Raw genomic sequence first — 22,107 nt, 5'->3', positions numbered from 1 at the left:
TCTTCTAAGAAGACATCTTCTATTGCACGAAGAACTGTGGAAGACAGGAGAGCTAGACTGAATCCTGAGATTGTTGATGACTTATTCATCCACAGATTAAAAAATCATAACAGTGCTTCATAGGGCATATTTCTCCCCCCAAAGGCAAACAGATTGGGTTCTATTTTGTGCCCCTCAACACTTTAACAGGGTGTATTAGGATTCCTTGGGGTAGTAGAAATCAGCTATTGTTGGGGTTGGAAGTATAGAGGGTGGTGGTGGTGGTGGTGGGGAGGCTTATTATAGCGTCTTCTTGTTATTGTTTTTTATTTGTATTTTATATACAACAGTTGTGCAGCATATTGCTCCTTTTCATACTTTAATAAAAAGATTTAAGTATAAAATCATAAGCATTCAAGGCTTCTGCAGATGAGGACAGAGCCCACGGGGCGGAGATGGGGACAGAGCCTGCAGGGGCGGAGACAAGCTTTGTCCCCGTGTCATTCTCTACCTACATCCACAAGATGAAGCCCTTCCAAAAAGTCTCTCAACTCCATCTCCTTTCACCACAGACCAGAATGCTCTCCCTGTGGACCTCTAACTGTATATTCTTCTGCTGCAAAGCATGCCTCCAACTCAAAGAAAAAATTTCAACCCATCAACTCAAGGCCATGGCAACAACCCAGCAGACCCGCACTGACGGCTCCTTTGGCAGAACTATTCTGAAAATGGCGCTTCCACTCTAGACCTTCCGAGGGGCGGGGGGGGGGGGGGGGGGGGGCGCTTCCATTCTGCCCTCAACACACCATTCCAGATCTGAGTTTTTTGAAACAACTTATACTGATGTCCCAAGCACATACGGTTTAAATTATGATAACAGTACAATAATCTGGCAACCAAAAATAGAAACTACTACCCCCAAAAAAGAGGCTCAAATTAATTTCCAATGACATAATATTTAACTTCAAATTTAAAAAAAACCCTTTTAGAAAAACAAACAACTCTATTTATCCACCAATATATTAGCATCTCAAGATTCTCTGAAAGATTCTCCAGCATGAAAAGTCTTCACCAAGGAGAGATAGAAAGGAGAAATCTCATACAAACATGTAAAAATGGGAATTCCACAACTGCCATATCAGCTCCAAACAGGTTTACCCTTCACGGGCTCTTCAGGAAGCATCATATTAAAACAAATAAGCGCCAATCATCATTGTCAACACAAGTTCATTAAACAGTATAGCAAAAAGCTTTCAAAAAGAAAAACAGCGCATGCTCGCTTATCACCCAAGAAAAACCCATCAAAGATCTGCGCTTATCAGGACACTGTAATCAACCTACAGCTCCTCTTGTTGACCTATAAGTGCATTCACTCTGCAGCCCCTCACTACCTCTCCACCCTCATCTCTCCCTACACTCCTTCCCTAGAACTCCGTTCACTAGGCAAATCTCTCCTAATTGCACCCTTCTCCTCCATCGCTAACTCCAGACCACTCCTTCTATCTCGCTGCACCTTATGCCTGGAATAGTCTTCCTGAGCCATTACGTCTAGCTCTATTCCTGGCTGCCTTCAAATCCGGGCTAAAGGCCTACCTGTTTGATGCTGCTTTCGACTCCTGACTTGTAACTTTTATCTTCTCCTGATGTGTCCTTCTGTCTGTCCTTCTCTTATCTTTTTTGGTCCTGTTTGTCCTGATTTAGATTGTAAGCTCTTTTGAGCAGGGACTGTCTCCTTCATGTTCAATTGTAAAGCGCTGCGTACGACTGGTAGCGCTATAGAAGTGATTTATAGTAGTAGTAGTAGTACATATTCCTACAAAAACGCTTGTCATTCCATTTTCAAATTCAACCCCAAAGGAGCCAAAGTTTCCCACATATAAATGAGAAAAAAACTGTGTTGCAACAACCATTTGGCTAAATCCCCTTCCTCTACAAGGGTTGTTCTATGACCCTACTCCTCCCAGTTTTGGGTGCAAGGGACTGACCCCTGGTGACAATGGATTGCAGAACAATGTTCAATAATGTGCGTCTTCACTTTTCTCAAATTTTTCCTGAATTATAGTTACATAATGCAAGGTTCTCATTAGGAGTCAATGACCAGGAAACGGATCTAGGCGTCATTATTGATGATACACTGAGACCCTCTGCTCGATGTATGGTGGCAGCTAAGAAAGCAAATAGAATGTTAGATATTATTAGGAAAGGAATGGAAAACAAAATGAGGATGCTATAATGCCTTTGTATTGCTCCATGGTGTGTCCGCACCTCGAATACTGTGTTCAATTTTGGTCCACCACATCTCATAAAAGATATAGTGGAATCAGAAAAAGTACAGAGAAAGACAATGAAAATGATAAAGGGGATGGGACGACTTCCCTATGAGGAAAGGCTAAAGCGGCTAGCAGAAAAGACGGCTGAGGGGAGATATGATAGAGGTCTATAAAATAATGAGTGGAGTGGAACAGGTAGATGTGAATCACTTGTTTACCCTTTCCAAAAATACTAGGACTAGGGGGCACACAATGAAGCTACAAAGTAGTAAATTTAAAACGAATCAGAGAAAATATTTCTTCACTCAACGTGTAATTAAACTCTGGAATTTGTTGACAGAGAATGTAGTAAAACCAGTTAGCTTATCGGGGTTTAAAAAAAAAAAAAAAAGGTTTGGATGGCTTCCTAGAGGAAAAGCCCATAGACCATTATTAAAATGAACTTGGGGAAAATCCACTGCTTATTTCTAGAATAAACAATTGTGCCTGTGCTCTGTCGAGCATCAAAATATAACAAAATATTTAAACACACATGAATACAAGTGTATTGCTTCTTCAGCTTATTGAGAGTGGAGTAGTCTCATATATAACACACGATAAAGATTATTTGATTTTTCACCCAATGACTGGGTGTATTATCTGTGTGTGTTGTCTAATCATTGACTTAACCTCCACCTCCCTTTGCTAATCTTATATATGAAAATATATTTCTGTTTATCAATATGCTATCATCTAATTTTATGCAGCACTTAGCTTGAACAAGTATTTCTAGAATAAGCAGTATAAAATGTATTGTACTGTTTTGGGATCTTGTCAGGTTCTGGGTACTGCTGGGCTTGATGGACCTTCGGTCTGTTGGATTAGTACTATTCTGTTCAGTACATATACTACCATCAGCCTGGATTTACATAACTAACCTAGCCTGGAGTTATATACAAGAAGATAAGTGACTGTGATTTTTTGAGAGACATTGATTGGGTATTTTTTCCTTCACACTTTGAAAAACTGGGCGGTTAGCTTTGTGAGTTTTTTACATTAGGGGTACAGGCTTTAAATTGATGTGTGTGTTTGGGGTTATTTAAGATTTACCGGGTTTATTACCGGTTTGGTGGTTCTGAGGGGAGGTGTTTCATCTTGTTAATTTCTATAATTAGTGAAGGAGAGTTTTTATACCATCCATTTTTCTCATGTATACATGAGTTTTTGCATTTGTTTTTTTTTTTTTCTCTCTTATTCTCCTCACTGGAACCAGTGATAGTATCCTACTCCTTGAGAAAATAGTGGATGGTGCAATTTTTGCAGCATGTTCCCTATTAGGAGGGTTTGAGGTTCCCTGTTGATTAGAAATGATTCCGGTTGTGTAATCTTAGAATTACAAGGTAAGACACCCACAAAACTATAATTTCAAACGTTTTCTGGTATTTAGAATTTGAGTTGAGACGGTTTGAAATTCCCAGTTTTATATTTAGAGTTTGAACTATATTACATCATGAATCTTATAAACCACATATACCAAAAAGGTTCAATGCGGTAACATCAAAAGTAATCAGAGGATACTCTGGAAAATACAGTTAGTCCTCCCAATACAAAACATAAAATGGAAAAGCATACTTAGGAAATACAATTAGTCCACCACAATACAAAACAAACCATAATCTGTGGATGAAATAAAGTAGTTTTAAACAATTTCCTTAATAAAAAAAATATTTTTTTGCAGTCTAATTGAAGGAAGAGAATTGCAAACTAGGGTAGCTTGAAATAACAACAATGAATTAAACGATCAGATTTGACCTTTCGCTCAGTGGGAAAAACCAAGAAGCATCTGGTCTCTAGCAGCATGAAATATAAAAACAATTTAGCTAGATAAGCAGGGGCCACTCCGATAAAGTGATTTAAAATAAGGGTATAGAGCTTTAACTGAACTCTTGCTTCGATAGGTAGCCAGAGAAGTTAGATTGTAAGCTCTTTGAGCAGGAACTGTCTTTCTTCTATGTTTGTGCAGCGCTGCGTATGCCTTGTAGCGCTATAGAAATGCTAAATAGTAGTAGTAGAAGTTTGTGAAAAAGAGGAGAAATGGATTCATATTTAAAAGCTGGAAAAAATATTATGATATACAGTGCACTCCATTTAAGTGCACGTCGGATAAGCGCATGCTCTGTTTAACTGCATGCCATACTTCGGTCCCGTTTTTGGTGCCATCAATTTCTATGGGGACAAACTTCGGTTTAGCGCACCACTTATAAGTGCAAGATTCGCTTACATGCATGGTTTAAGACTGCTCCTCTGCAGGGAAGACTCCGCATAAGCACGTACATGGAATATGGAAGCCGATTGGCGAATGACAACCAATAAGATTTCAAATTTACCGCCCCTTTAGCTGCCACAGGAAGAAGAACAGATATGGAAACCTGATTGGGACTCATGCAAAATTTCAAATTTATTCAAATAAGGCCCTCATCATATAGAGCGGACATGTGTTCAGTATTCAGTTTGACTTAACATACTTATGTAGCAGGTCTCCCAACATCTAACTGCTCCATGCTCCCAAATCCTATCAACATATTAAACTCCTCCCCCCCCCAAAAAAAAAAAAAAAATCACAAAAATCATTGTGTAAAGCTACTTGAGTTCTAATCCTCTATCTCTCTAAAATAAAATGCCAGATCTCAGGCAGAAGGGGCCATGAGTTTAGAGGGGGAAAATTAAACTGTCCATATTAGTCAAATTATTTACCACACTAAAAATTCTTCAAGTCAGGTCTATCAATCCTTGTTAATTTAGAATAGTATTCTTTTACTTGAAACCAATTTGGAGTTATACTGTAACTGAAATCCCCAGTTGCTTTTATTTTCTACTGTAGCAGCTATCCTCTACTTCCTTTCCAAACTCCTACAAATCCTTTTCAGTGTCAATAGCTCTTTAGCGAACCATTTATCTGACAACTTAAACCAGTTTAACCCTTTAAATCACTGGAACGATACCATAGAGTATATTTCCACTAATCTGGTTCCAATCATCAACTCGCTGATTACTTTGAATGGAGTCAAATACCAATTCCTCAACCTTACTCCAAAATTGAACAGAGTCAATGCGTCCCCTAGTAGCTCACTCCACTTTAACCTGCAAGTTCTGTTTACAATGTTCTCTCCAAGTGATCACAAATTCAAAAAGATAGTGATTTGACCAGGGAACATGGAGTATTCACTTTTACATGTTTGTGCAAGACTTCTCCTTGTCTACCTCTCCTTTCTGGGAGCGTTGAGGATTTTTCATGATGGGGTGTCTTTCAATTGTCCTCAGAGAATTGAGAGATATGGATACATTGGTAGCTTAATAAAAAGTTGTTTATATTTTTCTAAAAAGTGTTTTTTTGAAAATTTTTAGTAAAATAAGAATATCACTAAATTATGATTATGCCTTATTTGCTGGTTCTCCAGTTTCTTGGTTACCACTATGTTTCTTACATTATGTACATTATATTTCTTCCCATTTCATTGGAAACTGACCTGCTCCATCAGCCCAACCTGGCCTACTTGTATCTTTAATAAAGTTCCATCACCCTGCTGGCATTCTAAACTGCAGTCTACTTTTTAGGCACTATCTCAACTTTGACCTTTACATCCCTATCCAGGTCCATGACACAAAACAGACTATAAAGGATGAACACACACTCCTCCACAGAACATCCCTTCAAAAGCCTTTCAACTTGGGAGTCATTCTGCTTGTCCATGGAGAAAGTGAGATTACTTACCTGTGAATGTGGGTTCTCTGTGGACAGCAGAATAAATCAACCACACCAACCCAACCCAACCCACTTTCTCCTCTTGGAGGAACCCATTTACATCTCTAGAACATACTGGAGCAGAAATGAGTGGGCAAAGCAAAGGGGGATGGTTTCTTTTCAATCCTTTCTGAGCTTCAAGAGAACTTTCTGTCCATGACACTGTTGGATGACCTGTGGTCCACGGAGAGTCCGCAGTTACAGTTAAGTAACCCTAATTTTCATTTTTAGTTCAGTACCATGATTACAAACAGAGTAAAATTAAAGTAATTGTGTGCAGATCTTTCTCAGAATTTCATAAACGATATACATTAACATATGTAAAGCATGAATACAGCACAAATAGTTATAGATTCACGAAGAAAAATATATTAAAAAAATTAAATAATTTTAGATAAAATAATAAATGAAGACCCTGAACTTCACAAATGTGTAAAATTTCAGGAGAAATATTAGGATACAAAAAAAATGGAATCAGGAAATTAAGATATAGTAAAGTTACACACCAGTAGCAGATTTACTCCAAGGACTGCAGGATAAATATCCACACTGATGGGTGAAGATATCCGATGCAGCTGTGTGTGGGAACTCTTCTCTAGCAACTTCAAGAGGCCTTTGAGGGTGGCGCACCAAGTATGTGTGCACCTTCACCTTGCCACCATCACACAGGACCAAGCCAGTCTAATACTGTAGATGATAGAATACGACTCCATGGGGAGGTGGGCGGAGCTGTGTGGACATTAATCCTGTTGTCCTCGGAGAACACCTGCTACAAAGTGAGTAACTGCTTTCTCCACGGACAAGAAGAAAGAAAATCACCATACCGATGGGAATCCCTAGCTAACAAGCTGTCTGAAATAAAAAGGGGAAGAGAAGGCCTGCAACAAGCAAAGGCTTATTGGAGAACTGGGAAAAGGGAACAAAAAAAAAAGTTTTTTTTGTACAGTCTGAACAGAAACAAAAAGGCCTGGGGGTGGAGTCAGATTCTAAATCCCAAACAAATTCTGAAGGGCTCTCAGCCCAAACTGGTTGTCATGTTGTAAGTCTTGCTCTAGAGTAGCGAGATGTGAGGCTGATCCGAGGTGGGCAACCGATGCAGCCATGTGAGCCATTTCATGGCCCTCCAGAGTCAGCCCCCATCATGTTGGGAATCAAAAGAAACAAAAAGCTGGGTAGACTGTCTTTGAGTGTTAGTCCACTCCAGATAGAAGTCGTCTCTCTTATAGTCAAGAGCGTGAAGTGCTTTTACCCTGATTGCATGTGGCCTTGGGAAAAATGTTGACAGAACAATAAATTGGTTAAGATAAAACTCTTAACATTACCTAAGGAAGGAACTTGGAATGTGTATGCAGAACTACTATGCTATGAAATTTTCTAAAAGGTGGATCAGCTACTAGGGCCTGGAGCTCACCTATTTTGGAAGTGATCACCACTATAAACAAACCTTCCAGGTCAAGTCAGGTACTTAAGATGACAGGTGTCAAATGGCTCAAAGGGAACTTTCATCAGCTAGGTGAGACCCCCATGACAGTGTTTTTTTTTTTTTTGGGGGGGGGGGGCTTGATGGGAGGTTTGAGTAACAGCAAGCCTCTTGTGAAGCGAAGAACTAAAGGCAGAGAAGATGGGCTTACTCTCTACACAGTGGTAAACTCCAACTATACTGAGGTGGACCCTTACAAAGTTGGTCTTTAGACCAGACTCAGAAAAATATAAAAAGTATTCAAACAGTTTTGTGTAGGACAGAAGAAAGGATCTACGGCCTTGCCTTCACACTAGACAGAAAACCTCCTCTGCTTGAAGCCATATGACCTTCTGGTGGAATCTCTCCTGGAAGCAAGTAAAATTCTGGGAACATCCTCAAGCAGGTGTGAGGAATTGACCTCTAGCCTCTCAACATCCAAGCTGTGAAGGCAATGGCTGAAGACTGGAATGCAAGGGATCCCTCATTCTGAGAGATGAGAATCAGAAAGCATTCCAGTCTCCATGGATCTTGGCAAGCTAGCTCCAGAAGCAGGGGGGAAACATAATTGCCTTGGATAGTATGGGGCAAAGAAGATCATGATTCCCGTATCTTGCTAAAGTTTTCAGGAGAGTTTTCACTATGAGAGGTGTTGGAGAAAACCTAAGGCCCTTTCCCAAATCAAGAAGGGCATCCTTGGTTAGTCTGCTGTGTGATCCTTGTCTGGAACAGCACAGGATGACTTTATGGTTCAGGTGAGTGGTAAAGAGGCCCATCAAGGGAATTCCCTGCTCTTAGAAGACATCCCAGGCTACGCCCAGTGTTCAGTGACTAACTCAGCCTATCTTCCAGACAACTGCTCTTCCCTGCTAGATAAGTGACTGAGCATCATCCCATTGGAGGTGGCCCAGTGCAGCATTCTAACTGCTTCCTGACACATGAGATATGAATCTGTGCCTCTGTTGATGAAGTACTTCACAACCTAATTGCCTGTCTGAATGAAGACAATTTGATTCAGTAGGCGATCTCTGAAAGCCTTTAGAGCATTCCATATAGCCTATAACTCTAGGAGGTTGATCTGGTGTTCTCTCATGACCCTGGGTGTGATGCCCATCTATATGAGCCCCCCAGCCCAGGTTGGATGCATTTGTTGTCACGGTCTTGCAATATGGAAGGATCTGGAACAGAATGGTAGTCCCCTGACCAAATTGCTGCAGATTAGCCACCAAGACAGACTTCCCAAGGGAAGAAGAGACAGTAAATGATATCTACTAGGTTCCCTTGGCCTGGGACCATTGAGAAGCTCAAAAGCGTCTCATTTCCTCTTGAAACATGGTTTGGATCTAATCCTCGAGGGGAGCCATTAGTAAAGACTGGAGTTCAGCCAGTGTAGTCACATCCTTCAGAGACATTAGGGCCAAATCAATGGCCTGGTCCCAGATTGATGGAGGCTGGCACACCCACTCCAAGTCTTTAGAACATGAGCAGCCCTCATAAGAGGGGCGCTTCTCTGATATTGATGGCTTTCATGCCCAAGTGCTCTTGACGCTATGCCTTGAGGGGGAGGGGGAACCAATGCCTCTTGGCCTCTACCCGACGCACAGCATCAGGGTCTCTCAGCGTCAATGAGGACAAACACAAATCCTTTCTTGCCCTCGGGTGGGATTGGAGGATGCCTGATCCCAGTGGCTGTTACCGACACATGTCATCGCAGCAAGTAGAGACCTCCTTGATGTTGATACATCTCCCTTGTTTGATGCAGCTCTAGGAGTCATTAGGACAGATGCTTCTAATGCCGAAGTCAATGGACTGGACCTCTCTGACCAAAAATAAATTTGTACTGCTTTTTATGATCTCTAGTACTCCTTCTTGACATCTGTGAACAGAGTTTACAAGGAGTAGGATTATGGTCAGGCCCCAGACACTGCAGGCACCAATTGTGAGTGTCCACGAGGGCCATCATTCTGCTACACCAAATGCACTTCTTAAAACCAATGGGAGTCTTAAGTGATAAGTCAGGAAAAATATCCAAGGTGAAATCAAAACGGCTCAATGTTGGAAAAATACCTCAACCTGTGCGCTCTAGGCCTAAGGGGCCTAGAGCGGCAGAACATAAGAATAGCCATACTGGGTCAGACCAATGATCTATCTACCCCAGTATCTTGTTTCCAACAGTGCCCAAGCCAGGTAAGAAGTACCTGACAGAACCCAATTAGTAGCAACATTCCAGGCTACCAATCCCAGCGCAAGCAGTGCTTTCCCATGTCTACCTCAATAACAAACTATGGACTTTTCCTCCAGGAAACCTAGCTATATTAACTGCTGTTACCACATCCTCTGGTAACGAGTTCCAGAGCTTACCTATTCATTGAGTGAAAAAAAATATTCCCTCCTATTTGTTTTAAATGTATTGCCATGATTTGAGTGTCCCCTAGTCTTTGTACTTTTTGAAAGAGTAAAAATTCTATTCACTTCTACTCCCTAAATCATATCTCCCCTCAGCCGTCTCTTTTCCAAGCTGAAGAGCCCTAAACTCTTTAGTCTTTCCTCATATGAAATGAGTTCCATCCCCTTTATCATTTTGATTGCTCTTTTTTTTTTAATCTTTTCTAATTCAGCTATACCTTTTTTGAGATATGGAAGGAAACTTAGGAAATGCTGAAAACCTGACTGGGGAACTAAAAAGGGAAGGTAGGCACAGGCCCTGTGTGAGCATTTACATGAGAGAAACGAAAACAAGATAAATTTATGATCTCTAGTACTCCTTCTTGACATCTGTGAACAGAAATTTAAGGTGTAAATTGCACAGACAATAATGAGAAGCAAGATGAGGGGAGACCACAAAATGTGACCTCACTGCTCTGCAGAAAAAAAAAAACTGGCTTGGTCCTATGTGACAGCGGCGGGTGGGAATATGTGCGCATACATGTCGCCCTCAAAGGCTTCTCGAAATTGTTGGATAGCAGGTCCTATTCAGGGTTCCACTGGATGTTGTCACCCATCTGTGTGGTGATTTCATCTTACATGTCCTTGGAGAAACAAAGGCATATGCCTTGAGGAATTCTGCACAACAGAATATATAATTTCTGCAAAATTACCATTCTATGCAGAATTCTGCACAAGAACCAAACAGGCACTGGTAGCTGGCAATATTGCCCCCTCCTCCCTTCTCCTACACATAGTTCTCTTCTAGGGAGGGGTGTGTGCACCCACACCCCTCCCTAGACATCCCTCAACATTCCTCTCCTGCTCTTTTCAGCACAAACAGAAGAGGAAGAGAGCACTTCATACCAAAGTGTGAACTACTCATTTGCCACACTAGCTACAACTGCAGAATTTAAGCTATGGCATTCTACAGTGTCCCTTGGAGTTCAAATTCTGTAGTCAGACCCAGCACAGCAAAGATTGAGAATGTGACCAAGCATGCAGCCATTCTCCTCTGTTTGTGCTATAATGCACAGAAGAGGACAGGGAGAGAGAAAAATGCAGGGTAAGCTGGGGTAAGAGAGCTGCTCACCCATGTGTTAGAGGGGAAAAGGGGAAGGAGAGCACTAGGAAGTACCACTAGTGAATTATGTGAGCATTAGCCAGTGATACCATGAGAGGAAGAAGGCAAGAAGAGAGTGAGTTGAGGTGGTCTCTAGGGAGGATTTACAAAAGCTACAAGATACAGCTTATGGGTGAAGGGATGGGTTTGAGAGAGAACTGAGAGTGCTCGGGCAGAGACTAACAGCCATGTTGGAGTGTGTACCTGGTGAAGGAGGAGTAAGGATTGAAAGAACTACAGTGAGTGAGGAACATGGGGAGAGGAGGTTTAGACAGCTATAGGAGTGTATGTGGTGATGCAGGAGGGGCAAGAAATTTTAGATATACAGCTAGTGGGGGTGTGCATTAGGAGCAAGAAGGATTTTAGAAAGAATAATGGGGTATGTTGTCTGGGGTGGGGGAATGTGTGAGAAGAACTATGGGTATCTCTATGAGGAAGGGGGCTGAGAGAGATCTATGGTAATGTATGCGCTTAGCAAGGGACTTGAGACACAGATGGATAGAACTGGGAAGTCTTGCTAGGATAGTGAAAGAAACAAAGGGGTGGTAGAGAGAAAATTGAGGCTTTAACTTCTCAGGGTGCAAGATGGGTAGGAGATTAAACAGGGAGGGGTTCAAGTTAGTTGTTGAGTGGGAAACTGCAAGAGAAGGAGGGCAGGGTCTGAGTATAGGCTAAGAGAATGCTTTGTGGAGGGGAGGGTTATTGGGGGGCACATCAGCTCTGGGGAACACAGGAACCGGGCTTTTATGCTGAGGGAATACTATGCAAAAAGGTTACATAAAGAAAGCAGAATTTTAGAAAACTACATGCAGAATTGACATTTTTTGTGCAGTTTACCCAGGAGTAAAAGGTAGCAAGAGAACTAAGACTCTTGATATCTATTTCATCAGTCTGCAAACTACTGTTGATTCAATATAGTTTAAACAATTCAATATAAAGATACTGAAAAGCAATGTAAGAACTAACTTCACTGTATTGTTTCTCGAAGTATTTTAGAGAGAGCCGAGTTAGTTGTTGCCTATTACTGATGAGATAACATACGCTGTGCAAAAGTATACAACATCAACAATGGAATTTCTGCAGCAGACATGCAAAGCATAGAGGCTTACTTGAGTTCTGAGAATAAAGAGGCCCGCCATTAACATGAGGTTGAGCAGAAAACTGAGAAGTCACAGAGGGAGTCCGTCTGTATCCACCAGAGGTCGCCGAAGAAGTGGTGGAGTTGTGTCGTGAGATTTGTCTAGTCATTGTACCATACTGGGAACCAGGAGCTGAACCAGGACCAGCTGAAAAGAATTAGCCAAAACAAACCACATAGAGGACTTAAGCATTGCATGATTTAGTGTAGCGTGCAGAACACAGACCAAAGCTTTGCAATCTGAGAAAACACACATAGGATTCAAATCTGCTCTAGATGAAACCTTAATGCCTCAAACTATTTATAAAACATTTCAATCACTGATTTACTATGTTATCTCCTACCATTAACATGCTCTAAGTACTCTTATATCTACCTTTCACCTCAGCCCCAATTAAAGCAAGGCTTGTGTGTTAACCTGATTCCCTAGTCAATTCTTTTTTTAAATGTAGACAAACTGCAGGAATCTGAAGGCTAGAAATTAGACCACTGTAGTAAAACAGGTAAGATTTTTACTATACAAGACGCAAACAGAAGAGCATGTCACTGATCTTTTTAACTGTTGGTATGGGGCATGCTTATGCCGCCTTCCCACTGTGCAAAATTTCTTCTGCTTAAAGTAGCAGCATAAGGACCTTTTCTAGTCATAAAATAGATTTAAAGTATTTGACCAACTTTTGGGAATCATTTCGGAATGGAATTTTGGGTTCTAGCAGTGTTTCTACAGATTTTCAAAGCAAGGAAGATTTGGACACCACACTCCAAGGACACAACATTATGAAAGCTTTAACAAGCCCATCCACCAGAAGGGAAGCTGATGTTAGGTATACAGAGTTGTGCTAAATCAACAAAAGACTCGTATAGCAATGTTTCTTGTACACTTTTCTTTAATGATTTCTCTTACTAAAAAGCATTCACTTTCATTTGTGATCAATTTGTTTACACAGACACATAGAGTACCAACAGGCTATCCCTGCTAGCTGTGTGCTGTTTTAGTATGCATTAGTTATGTTGGGCTGTAGACCATTTTAGATCCATGTCACTTTTAGATGTGTTTGATCTTATCACAAGAGCTGAAGAGAGGGGTGTTCAGGGGATAAAGCTGGAAACAAATGAAAATGCTCTATCTGAACAAAATACCAATTATATAGCTTAATATTTTAACGTGTGTGTCCATCCACTCATGCATGCTTAAGTCAGTGGACTGGTCACTTTTCCTGAAGAGTACAGAAAAGAAAAGTGTACAAGGTGTTTATATAGGGCACAAGGATTTACCCAGCTCAATGCATCAACAGGTATCACTAGCACATGGACAGGAAATTTGCCAGCCACTTCCTCTCCCTAACAAGGATTTGCTTCTCTCTTGAATCCAGCCAAGCAGTAGTTGTAGGTGAGAACTTTCATGTGGTGTGGAGATTTGTTTCTTGCAGGACATCATGATGGTGCTGCTCTAAGCACTATATGGTGTATACTTTTACACAGTTCTCTCCCAACCACCAGACTGCTCTCAGGAGCACTATATGCACCACTCCAACCACTCTTGCTCACACTGGCAAGTCACTTAACCCTCCATTGCCTCAGGCACAAACCTCTTTGCCTGAAAGCCCTCTAGGGACAGAAAGTTTACCTGTAAATAATATGTAAACCACTTTGGTTGTACCACAGAAAGGTGGTATAGGAAACGCATTAACCCCTTTACCAGAGAAGTGAATACAGCTTCCCTCTGGCTCTCTATGTGACAGTTATGGAACTACCACCCTGTCAATAGTCCTGGTTCCCTACTTCCCACTTCATCTGTACAGCAATTCAGAAAAGGAACCCTTAAGCCCTTTCTTCTGACCTCCACAATCCAAATGTGCCTTGATAGCAAATTTCCTGCCCCCCCCCCTCAAAAATACATTTTTCCTTAACAAAATACTGCCCAGGTACAGGGGAAAAAAAAATCAGGCTTTTTTTTTAATTTTCAAAAACAAAAATACTCTTGGAGAAAAAGTCCAAAGGCAGTGAATGATGGTTCTGGGGTACTTTAGAATTGGCCCATTGCCTAATGCTCCCTTTTTTTTGGGGGGGGGGGGGGGGGGGGAGAATCAGTTAGCAAAAAGCTGTAACTTTAAACCGAACTTCTTCCATATTTACAGCTGCCCATTTTATTCCTGCCAAAACAGCTCAGGTATTAAAACCAGACCACCCTTACTGTACAGAAAAGAGACTTACAGAATCTCACAAACCACAAGTTAAACAGGATGACAGCCTTTTAACTTTCACAGCAACAAAACAGTCTTACTCCCACATAAAATTAGTTTTGATTAGATTTTTTTACAAAAATTCTTCATGCAAATCAGAAAAACTATTGAAAAGGCAAATCATATGAATGCATCGATTAGAATAAAGAAATGAATTACTCATCAAGTGAACCGAGAGCAGTGGCTCTAATACAGACAAGTCTCACCTATCATACCGCTCATCAAGAATGCCGGTGGCAGAGGTGGGGCTGGTGGAGGAGGTGCAGCTCCAGGAACAGGAGCCAAATTTTGTGCTAGTAAAATAGTTTATATTTCCAGTTAGCCTAAGTTTTGTACAATAGTAGTTAAGCTCTTTCAAACAGAAATAGCAAGCAATGCACGATACTTTTAGACCTTGCAAAAAAAAAAAAAAAAAGGGTCAATTCAGGATATGAATGTACATCCAATGGGACCACGATGTTCATAGTAACATAGTAGATGACGGCAGAAAAAGACCTGCACGGTCCATTCAGTCTGCCCAACAAGATAACTCATATTTGCTGCTTTTTGTGTATACCTTACTTTGATTTGTACCTATGCTCTTCAGGGCACAGACCGTATAAGTCTGCCCCGCACTATCCCCGCCTCCCAACCACCAGCCCCACCTCCCACCCACCGGCTCTGGCACAGGCACAGACCGTATAAGTCTGCCCAGCACTATCCTCACCTCCCCAGCCCTGCCTCCCAACCCCGGCTCTGGCACAGACCATACAAGTCTGTCCTGCCTCCCAACCCCGGCTCTGGCACAGACCGTACAAGTCTGTCCAGCACTATCCCCGCCTCCCAACCACCAGTCCCGCTTCCCACCACCGGCTCTGGCACAGACCGTATAAGTCTGCCCAGACCTATCCCCGCCTCCCAACCTCCAGCCCCGCCTCCCGATCTTGACTAAGCTCCTGAGGATCCATTCCTTCGGCACAGGATTCCTTTATGCTTATTTTTAATCAAGCTCTAAATGTTTAATGAAACGGCAAACTACTAATTCTAACAAACACACTGAAGGTAAAACTATTTTGAAATTATTCCAGAAAGGATATGCAATTTGGGATCCTCAACATCTCTCTACATTTTTTTACTGGTTTTATTTTTAATTTTGAAATAGATTATAGGCCTTAGTAGATACAATTTAGAAGCTGCAAATATGGCCAGTATTAAAATTAAGAATTTAGACATGTTACTTCAACGAAGCAGAAATTTGTGTCAATAAGATCATGATACTGTTTCTGGCACATCACAAGCTGAGGGCTGCTTAAAAAAAAATGGACAGCATTCACAGGAAAGAAGAAATAAGACACTGATGGGCAGATGATCAAAAGCTCTGCACTGTTCCAAAGAGTGCTCCAAAAATAGCGTTGGAACAGCACAGGGCTTTACCACCCCTATGATCACAGATAATAACATGTAAATTTATGCATGCTATTACCTCTGATCATAAGTGCGGGAGAATTATGCCTGAATCCTTCCGTACTTGTTTGACAGGTATGGGCTGTCAAAAGCCTGGACCTGTTAAACATAGGGGCTGGAAGTCTGTGGGACCCCCCCCCCCCCCCTTGCAAATAAAAGGCCCTGGTGGCCTAGTGCCCCCAAGCCCCCACACCAAGCCAGTGACACGGGGTTGAAGGCCCAGTGGAACTCAAGTCCCCCTGACCCCCCCCCCCCCCCCCGACATAAGCTGGCGACACAGGGGCTGAGATCCAGCGGACCTCCAGCACTCCTGACACAATTTCACCCCCACCCCAAAAAAGCACTGGTGGCCCAGTGGTCAGCCTCCAGTACCATAACAGTGGAGAAGGGAGTAGTTTCTTCCTTATATGGTGGTGAAGCACTGCCCAGCGAATCCCAGGATACACTGAGCAGGGCCAGGTGCCATTTTTAAGGCAGCACTGGAAGAGAAGGGAATGTACTACTACACTCCCTCCTGCACCTTTAAGGAACCAAGGGTGGGCCGCTAGACCACCAACTTTTTTTTTTTGGGGGGGGGGGGGGGAAGAGGGCTTAAGTTTGCAGACACTGGGCTACTAGGGCTAGTGTCGCCTGCATGTATTGGGTGGGGGGGGGGGAATGGGATGGGAGGGCCTGTTAACATGAGAATGCATGCTGGACAGGGCTCTCCATTCTTCCCCAATGTTCCATAACCCTTATGCGAACTCTGAGCTGGTGTAGGGTTTGCTGCGAGCAGCTCGACAACGTTTGGTGCGCTGCCTGCTGATCATTGGGGAGGAACATGCTTAGAATGCATCTGCATGCTACTTGCGCTAAGAGCCCTGTTTAGCATGCATCTGAATGCTACTTGTGGTCAGAACCCACAAAGTTTCACGTGCTCAGGGGCTCTGATCATGAGGTGGTAGCAAACATGAGTGCTACTATGGTGCTAATACCCTCTAGCACCCGTGTTTGCTTCTGATCATTGGCCCATGAACACGGTACAGTAACACCTAATGGTCAAAGGCAGCTCAGCTGTACTGGATTTTAGAACAGCAGAGATCTGATACCCCTGATCTATTGACCACCACTGCAATTCTACAGACAGAATATATATATATATATATATATAGTGACAAGGCTACATCCCCGATGTATAGAGTGAAGCAGCAGAACCATGAACTACATATCCCAGAATGCATTTCCAGCCCTAGCAGTGAGATCCCAGGGGATAGGCAAGCTGGCCATATACCGTCTCTGACCACAAGAAGGAGGGTGAATGAAGGAGCCAGTTCCCGGGATCAGCAATCTGTATATCATGCTGCCCACCTGTAATAGGGAGGGGTGGGCTGAGAAGCAGGAGGAGGATTGGATGGAAGAGGGAATTAATCAGCCTGAGCAGGGGAAGAAAGCAGAATGGAATGGGAGCTTGAGGGCTGAGGAAGGCAGCCCCTGAAGGTTTGGAAACCTACATGGTTTTGGAATTTATTTTGGTTTAAACCCTGCTTAAGTAGAGAAGCCTGGTTTTCTTTTGGGGAAACCCTGAGTGGTGGGGGAATTACTACCCTGTTTTGAAACCTGATTATTGTGAGAACCTCTGAAGTTGGAAGGCTTGTTTATGAAGGAGGGCTGCCTGGTGGGAAGAGGGGTTCATTTCAGGAAGGGAGGAGCAGTGCAGGCTGAAAATCCTTGGGCAAGACAGGTCCCTAAAGAACTGAAGCAGACTGAAATACCTTGGGTGGAAGGAAGTCCCAGAAGTATTGAACCTCCTGAAAGTAAAGGCTGCTTGGTGATTAACACTGTCTTGAGGGGAAATCCTGCTTGTGGGACAAGTACTATTTGTTTGCTACTGACTGGGACCAAAAAAGCAGGGATTTCCAAAGGACTATTGCATTCCCCTCAGGGAAGGGGGCAAAGTCTTTGTGTAATTGGCTGATGTACTAAGCAAGGCAGAACAGCCCTGCCTGAGAAGCAAGTCTCTACTCTGGAGTGAAGTTTTGTTTATGAATCTGGAAAATAAAGGAATGTTTTGAAGTATTTCCTGGTGGCAGTTTTGTGAAGTTCTGGCTATTCCTGGGAGGCAGCTTCCTCCCCCATACTGGAGCAGCAGGCCCGTTTACAATATTATATATATATATATATATATATATATATATATATATATACACACACACACACCACGAGTCCTGCAGGAGCCGCAGCCTTTTAGCCCACAGCTCACTCCGTGATACCCTATTACACACCCTCTCTTCCTTTCCCTTGTCAGTCATCTCTTTCTCCCTCCTGTGGCCCTTGTCTACTGTACTTTATGTTATTGTATTATGGTTTGTTAACTATTGTGCGCCACATTGAGCCTGCCCATAGGCAGGAATATTGTGGGATATAAATATATATATTTATATTTGATGGGGGAGGGGGGGGGGGGAAGAGAGCAAATTAAAAATCAGAGGTACTTCTCAATGAAGGGTCAACGTGCTACATTTCCAAAAGTGGCTGCTTCCTACTCAGTTTGAAGTCCATAGGAACAAAAGAAAAAAAAAAACAATAAGAAAAGCAGAGTCGCTTACTTGTAACAGAAGGTTCTCTGAAGGCAGTAAGATAAACCAAACATGCAAGTGGGTGTTATCATTTGACCAAGCAACACGTATGAATTTACAGAGTTTTAAAGAGCCAGGTTTTTATGGGCATAGACAGGACTTTGCATACAGCTGCTATCTCACAAGTCTTCTCAGTTTAATTCAGTGCTTAAGCATCATCTCCTGGAGGTATATGATTCATCCTATCTATAGGAACTCTTTACAGGCAAGTACTTTTTTTGTCAACAAGCAAAGTGAATCAGCAACAAAAGTGGGAAATCCCATAGCTGATGGATACTCTATTTTGATTTTGCTTTGATTTCTGAAGGCAATTCAGGTGCTTCACCTAACTAAAAAGGTTATACTGCGTGACCAAATGCATTGTCTTCCAGAGACAAACTGTTTAGACAGTACTGAGACATTATGGTGTGAAAGAACCACGTTTCAGCACAACTTACTTCTTCAATGGAAACTGAGCAACAGTGAACTCATGTTGCTGTGGCTCAATGATGTGCCTTCATTGGATCAGCCGGATGTAAGGCTTAGATACTACAGTTCCTTAGCTAGGTTGATAAAGTTATTTTAGCTACTGCAGTGCTTAGCTCATCAAGATTGAGGAATATGAAGCGTTGAGTGGACTGGCAGTGTAGCTGTTCTTTAAATGCACAGAGCTTATTAAAGTCATGAGATTTCTGTGATCCCTCTAAAGACAGTCTGCTTGCCAGTTTGAGAGGAAAGCTCTCCCCAATTGGCTGATATCCAATATACTGGAGACTTTGAGACAACTGGAAGGCTGATTTTGGATAGCTTTTAATGAAACCAAGCACTTATGGTAGTTCAATAACCGCTCAAAGAAACCATACAGCCTCTTTGGAAGAAGAATTCCATACCAACCAATGCCTAGATAAGGATATACAAAGATTTATTTATTGTGACACTGCCGTTAGGTATTTTGTGAAGATTCTCAGGGCTGCTGATAGTTCAAAGGGAAGGACCCAGTATTGATAATAAGCACCATGCTCTATGAAGTAGAGCAACTTTCTGTGCAGAGGGTGATTTAATATGCAAGCATACACATCCTTACTATCTATGGAGCATGGCACTATCGATCTCATCCCTCTCAAGTTTTTGGAATTAAGAAACATCTGAAGACTTTGTTGGTTTTCAACTCTATAATCTTCGACTGCTCTCTCCCTCTATCTTCTGCTGAAAGAGAGAACAACATTTTTGGCTAAGTGAGAAGAAAGAAATGGGCCAATCTGATGAGACAGATGGTATCCCCAATTTATTATTTTCAATATTTATTCGTTTTTTTTTTTTTTTTGTTATTAATGGTCAGGCCATCCTGAAAAACTTTAGGTTGTTCACAAATCTGAGTCTTGAACAGATTCTTGTTTATCTGGAAAAATGTAGAAAATTGTGGTTGATGCTGCTGTGTCTAGGATACTGTTGGTAATGGTTTTTGATACTATCTCCAGTATAGGAAGGGCTACCTTCCATGATGAGGTGGATTATTCCCTAGTGGTCAACAATCAGAGTTTGGATGATGGAGCATAATGTTGATATTTTTACAATTTCCTTCAAAAGAGTTTCACTGTGTAAGGAACATCTGCCCTGTTTTGAACATCTTCATGTAAGACAGACACCTTAATCTACACAGGAGGTGCATACTGATGTGCCAATAGTCTCAATCAAATACTACCAGATGATTTCCACACTCCAGTATAGCGAAATGATGCAAGAACTTTTCTCTTCCTCCTCAGGAAAAATCATTAGAAAAACATTTGAGCTTCTAGAGGCATTCATGCATGTACTACTTCTTACAAGCATAATATAACTCCACCAGTTCAGTGTACAAGGTTCTTAAAATATCATCTTACAACAGTTTTTTTGTAAAGGAAGATAAAAGCCTCAAAAGTGGATAGAGGTGTTATTGTAAATAACACCTCTCTTTCAATCACTGGCTTAAAAAAAAAAAACTCCCAAAGTTTTAATTCAAATATTTTAAATTTTTGTTTTAATTAATAAAATACTGTGTAATGAAACAAGATTTCCCTGACATTGGCCACAGTTTTGCGGTGCCAAATCCCACTGCCTCAGGAGGTAATGACCTTCATAAACATGTTTCAAGTTTCAATATCGACCTCCAAACCAATTCAAAATTGGTGTGAAGGTCGATACTGAACCTTGAAATCTTCTCCTAATAAGATCCAAATGCTATGCATCTTTACTCAGTGGAATACTGGAGTGTCCTTGGAATTCTTTGTTTTCTTCAAAGCAGATTCCACCACCAAAAAATGTGCCAATCACAAAGAGATTAACTCTGGGCTTGCTTGAATTTAATAATTAAGATCTAATTTCCTTGATACAGTAGATCTGAAAACTGTATTCCGCACTGCAACTTGTCTTTCAGAGCGAGCATCAGCATGACAAAAACATTTGCCCTATGTTCTCTATCTGCCTGAATTACAAAGAGAACCTGTCTTTTTTTTTTTTTAAACCTAGCTTTTTGCTTATGTATTAATACAGTGGTACTGCCAATTATATTTCTCACCCTTCTGTTGTTCAATTAATTGTTTGCTCACCTTATGGATCATTATTATTGTGCTAGTCTACACGCCCCCCCCCCCCCCCCCCTTTTCGTATGTTTGTGTTTGTTTTTAGAAGGTTTTCAACTGAATTGTGTACTGTACAGCACTCTGGTGTGCTTTATGGAAGGCAGTATAACAAATCACTCAAACAAATCTTCATCCAATCTGGTTAGAACTGTGATCCTCAGATGTTCATCATGGCAAGGAGCAGTAAGGACAACCTTTTCCTCTGGCTGATGAAACAGTGAGGGTACAGTTCCCTCTGCATTAGTTATCTGTAAAGGATTCTCAGGGGAACTTTTCCTGAAAAACCTCCAACATGCCTGCAAAAAACTGATAACTTTTCATAGCATATTCCTATCTTTTTTGGATAAAGTAGTTATAGTGACTAAGCTGCCTTACGGACTTCTTGGACAAGTATCTGAGACTCTGAAGTTGAATGCAACTTATGCCCAGACAACTTGTGTGCAGAACCTTGTGAGAAGACTGCTTATTCTGTATGTTGCTGCAGAACTACACCAAAACATTTTGTTCAGAGAAAAATTAGTGCTTTATGCAGAACTGTTGTGCAGATTCTCTTTGCTGATTTCCGCAGCATTTTTTGCTTGTCTCAAGTTATCGAGGTGTCATTTTGTACATTAATTGCTTTGCCTTGGGGGACATCCTGGCACAGTGCACTCAATTTGGGGATATTCTGGGTGACAGTGAGACAATATTTCATGCACAGGAATGTCAATTAACCCACCAATGCCCCAGGTACAAAAACTTAGAGGTTCCTTAGGCTGTGGTAAGCGCTAATGTATGATTACCACAGCTTAAAAGATTTTACTGTAAGATGTACTGAGGCATCATGAAGTAAAATCCCAATGTGCTTGCGGAGGGTGTCTCCGTGGAGCAGGCATGACGGCATGAATCAGTTAGCACAGCCACATTATTATGCACTAATTAGTGCAGGATTAGAATGAGAGCAAGGGTTCACACACTAATTGATCTTGGATCTGATGGAATCTTTGGCTGCCAATTTTAAATTAAAACTGAACAAGTATAAAACCAAGTTCCTAA

At 41.7% G+C, this 22,107-nt stretch overlaps 1 protein-coding gene across 1 annotated transcript in view; it reads right to left on the bottom strand.

Moving 5' to 3' along the window:
- Positions 1 to 22,107, bottom strand: part of ABI1 (abl interactor 1) — a 212,429-nt gene that overhangs the window by 56,906 nt on the left and 133,416 nt on the right. Inside the window, exons 8-9 of the mRNA XM_030201021.1 lie at positions 14,624 to 14,710; positions 12,146 to 12,322 (exon numbers count right to left, since the gene is read on the bottom strand). Of these exons, the coding sequence (XP_030056881.1) occupies positions 12,146 to 12,322; positions 14,624 to 14,710 (264 nt within the window). The remainder of the gene's footprint in view (positions 1 to 12,145; positions 12,323 to 14,623; positions 14,711 to 22,107) is intronic.

Source organism: Microcaecilia unicolor, chromosome 1 (genome assembly GCF_901765095.1).
Source record: "Microcaecilia unicolor chromosome 1, aMicUni1.1, whole genome shotgun sequence".
NCBI classification, from domain to species: Eukaryota; Metazoa; Chordata; class Amphibia; order Gymnophiona; family Siphonopidae; genus Microcaecilia; species Microcaecilia unicolor.
This window is presented reverse-complemented; position numbering and strand designations above follow the sequence as displayed.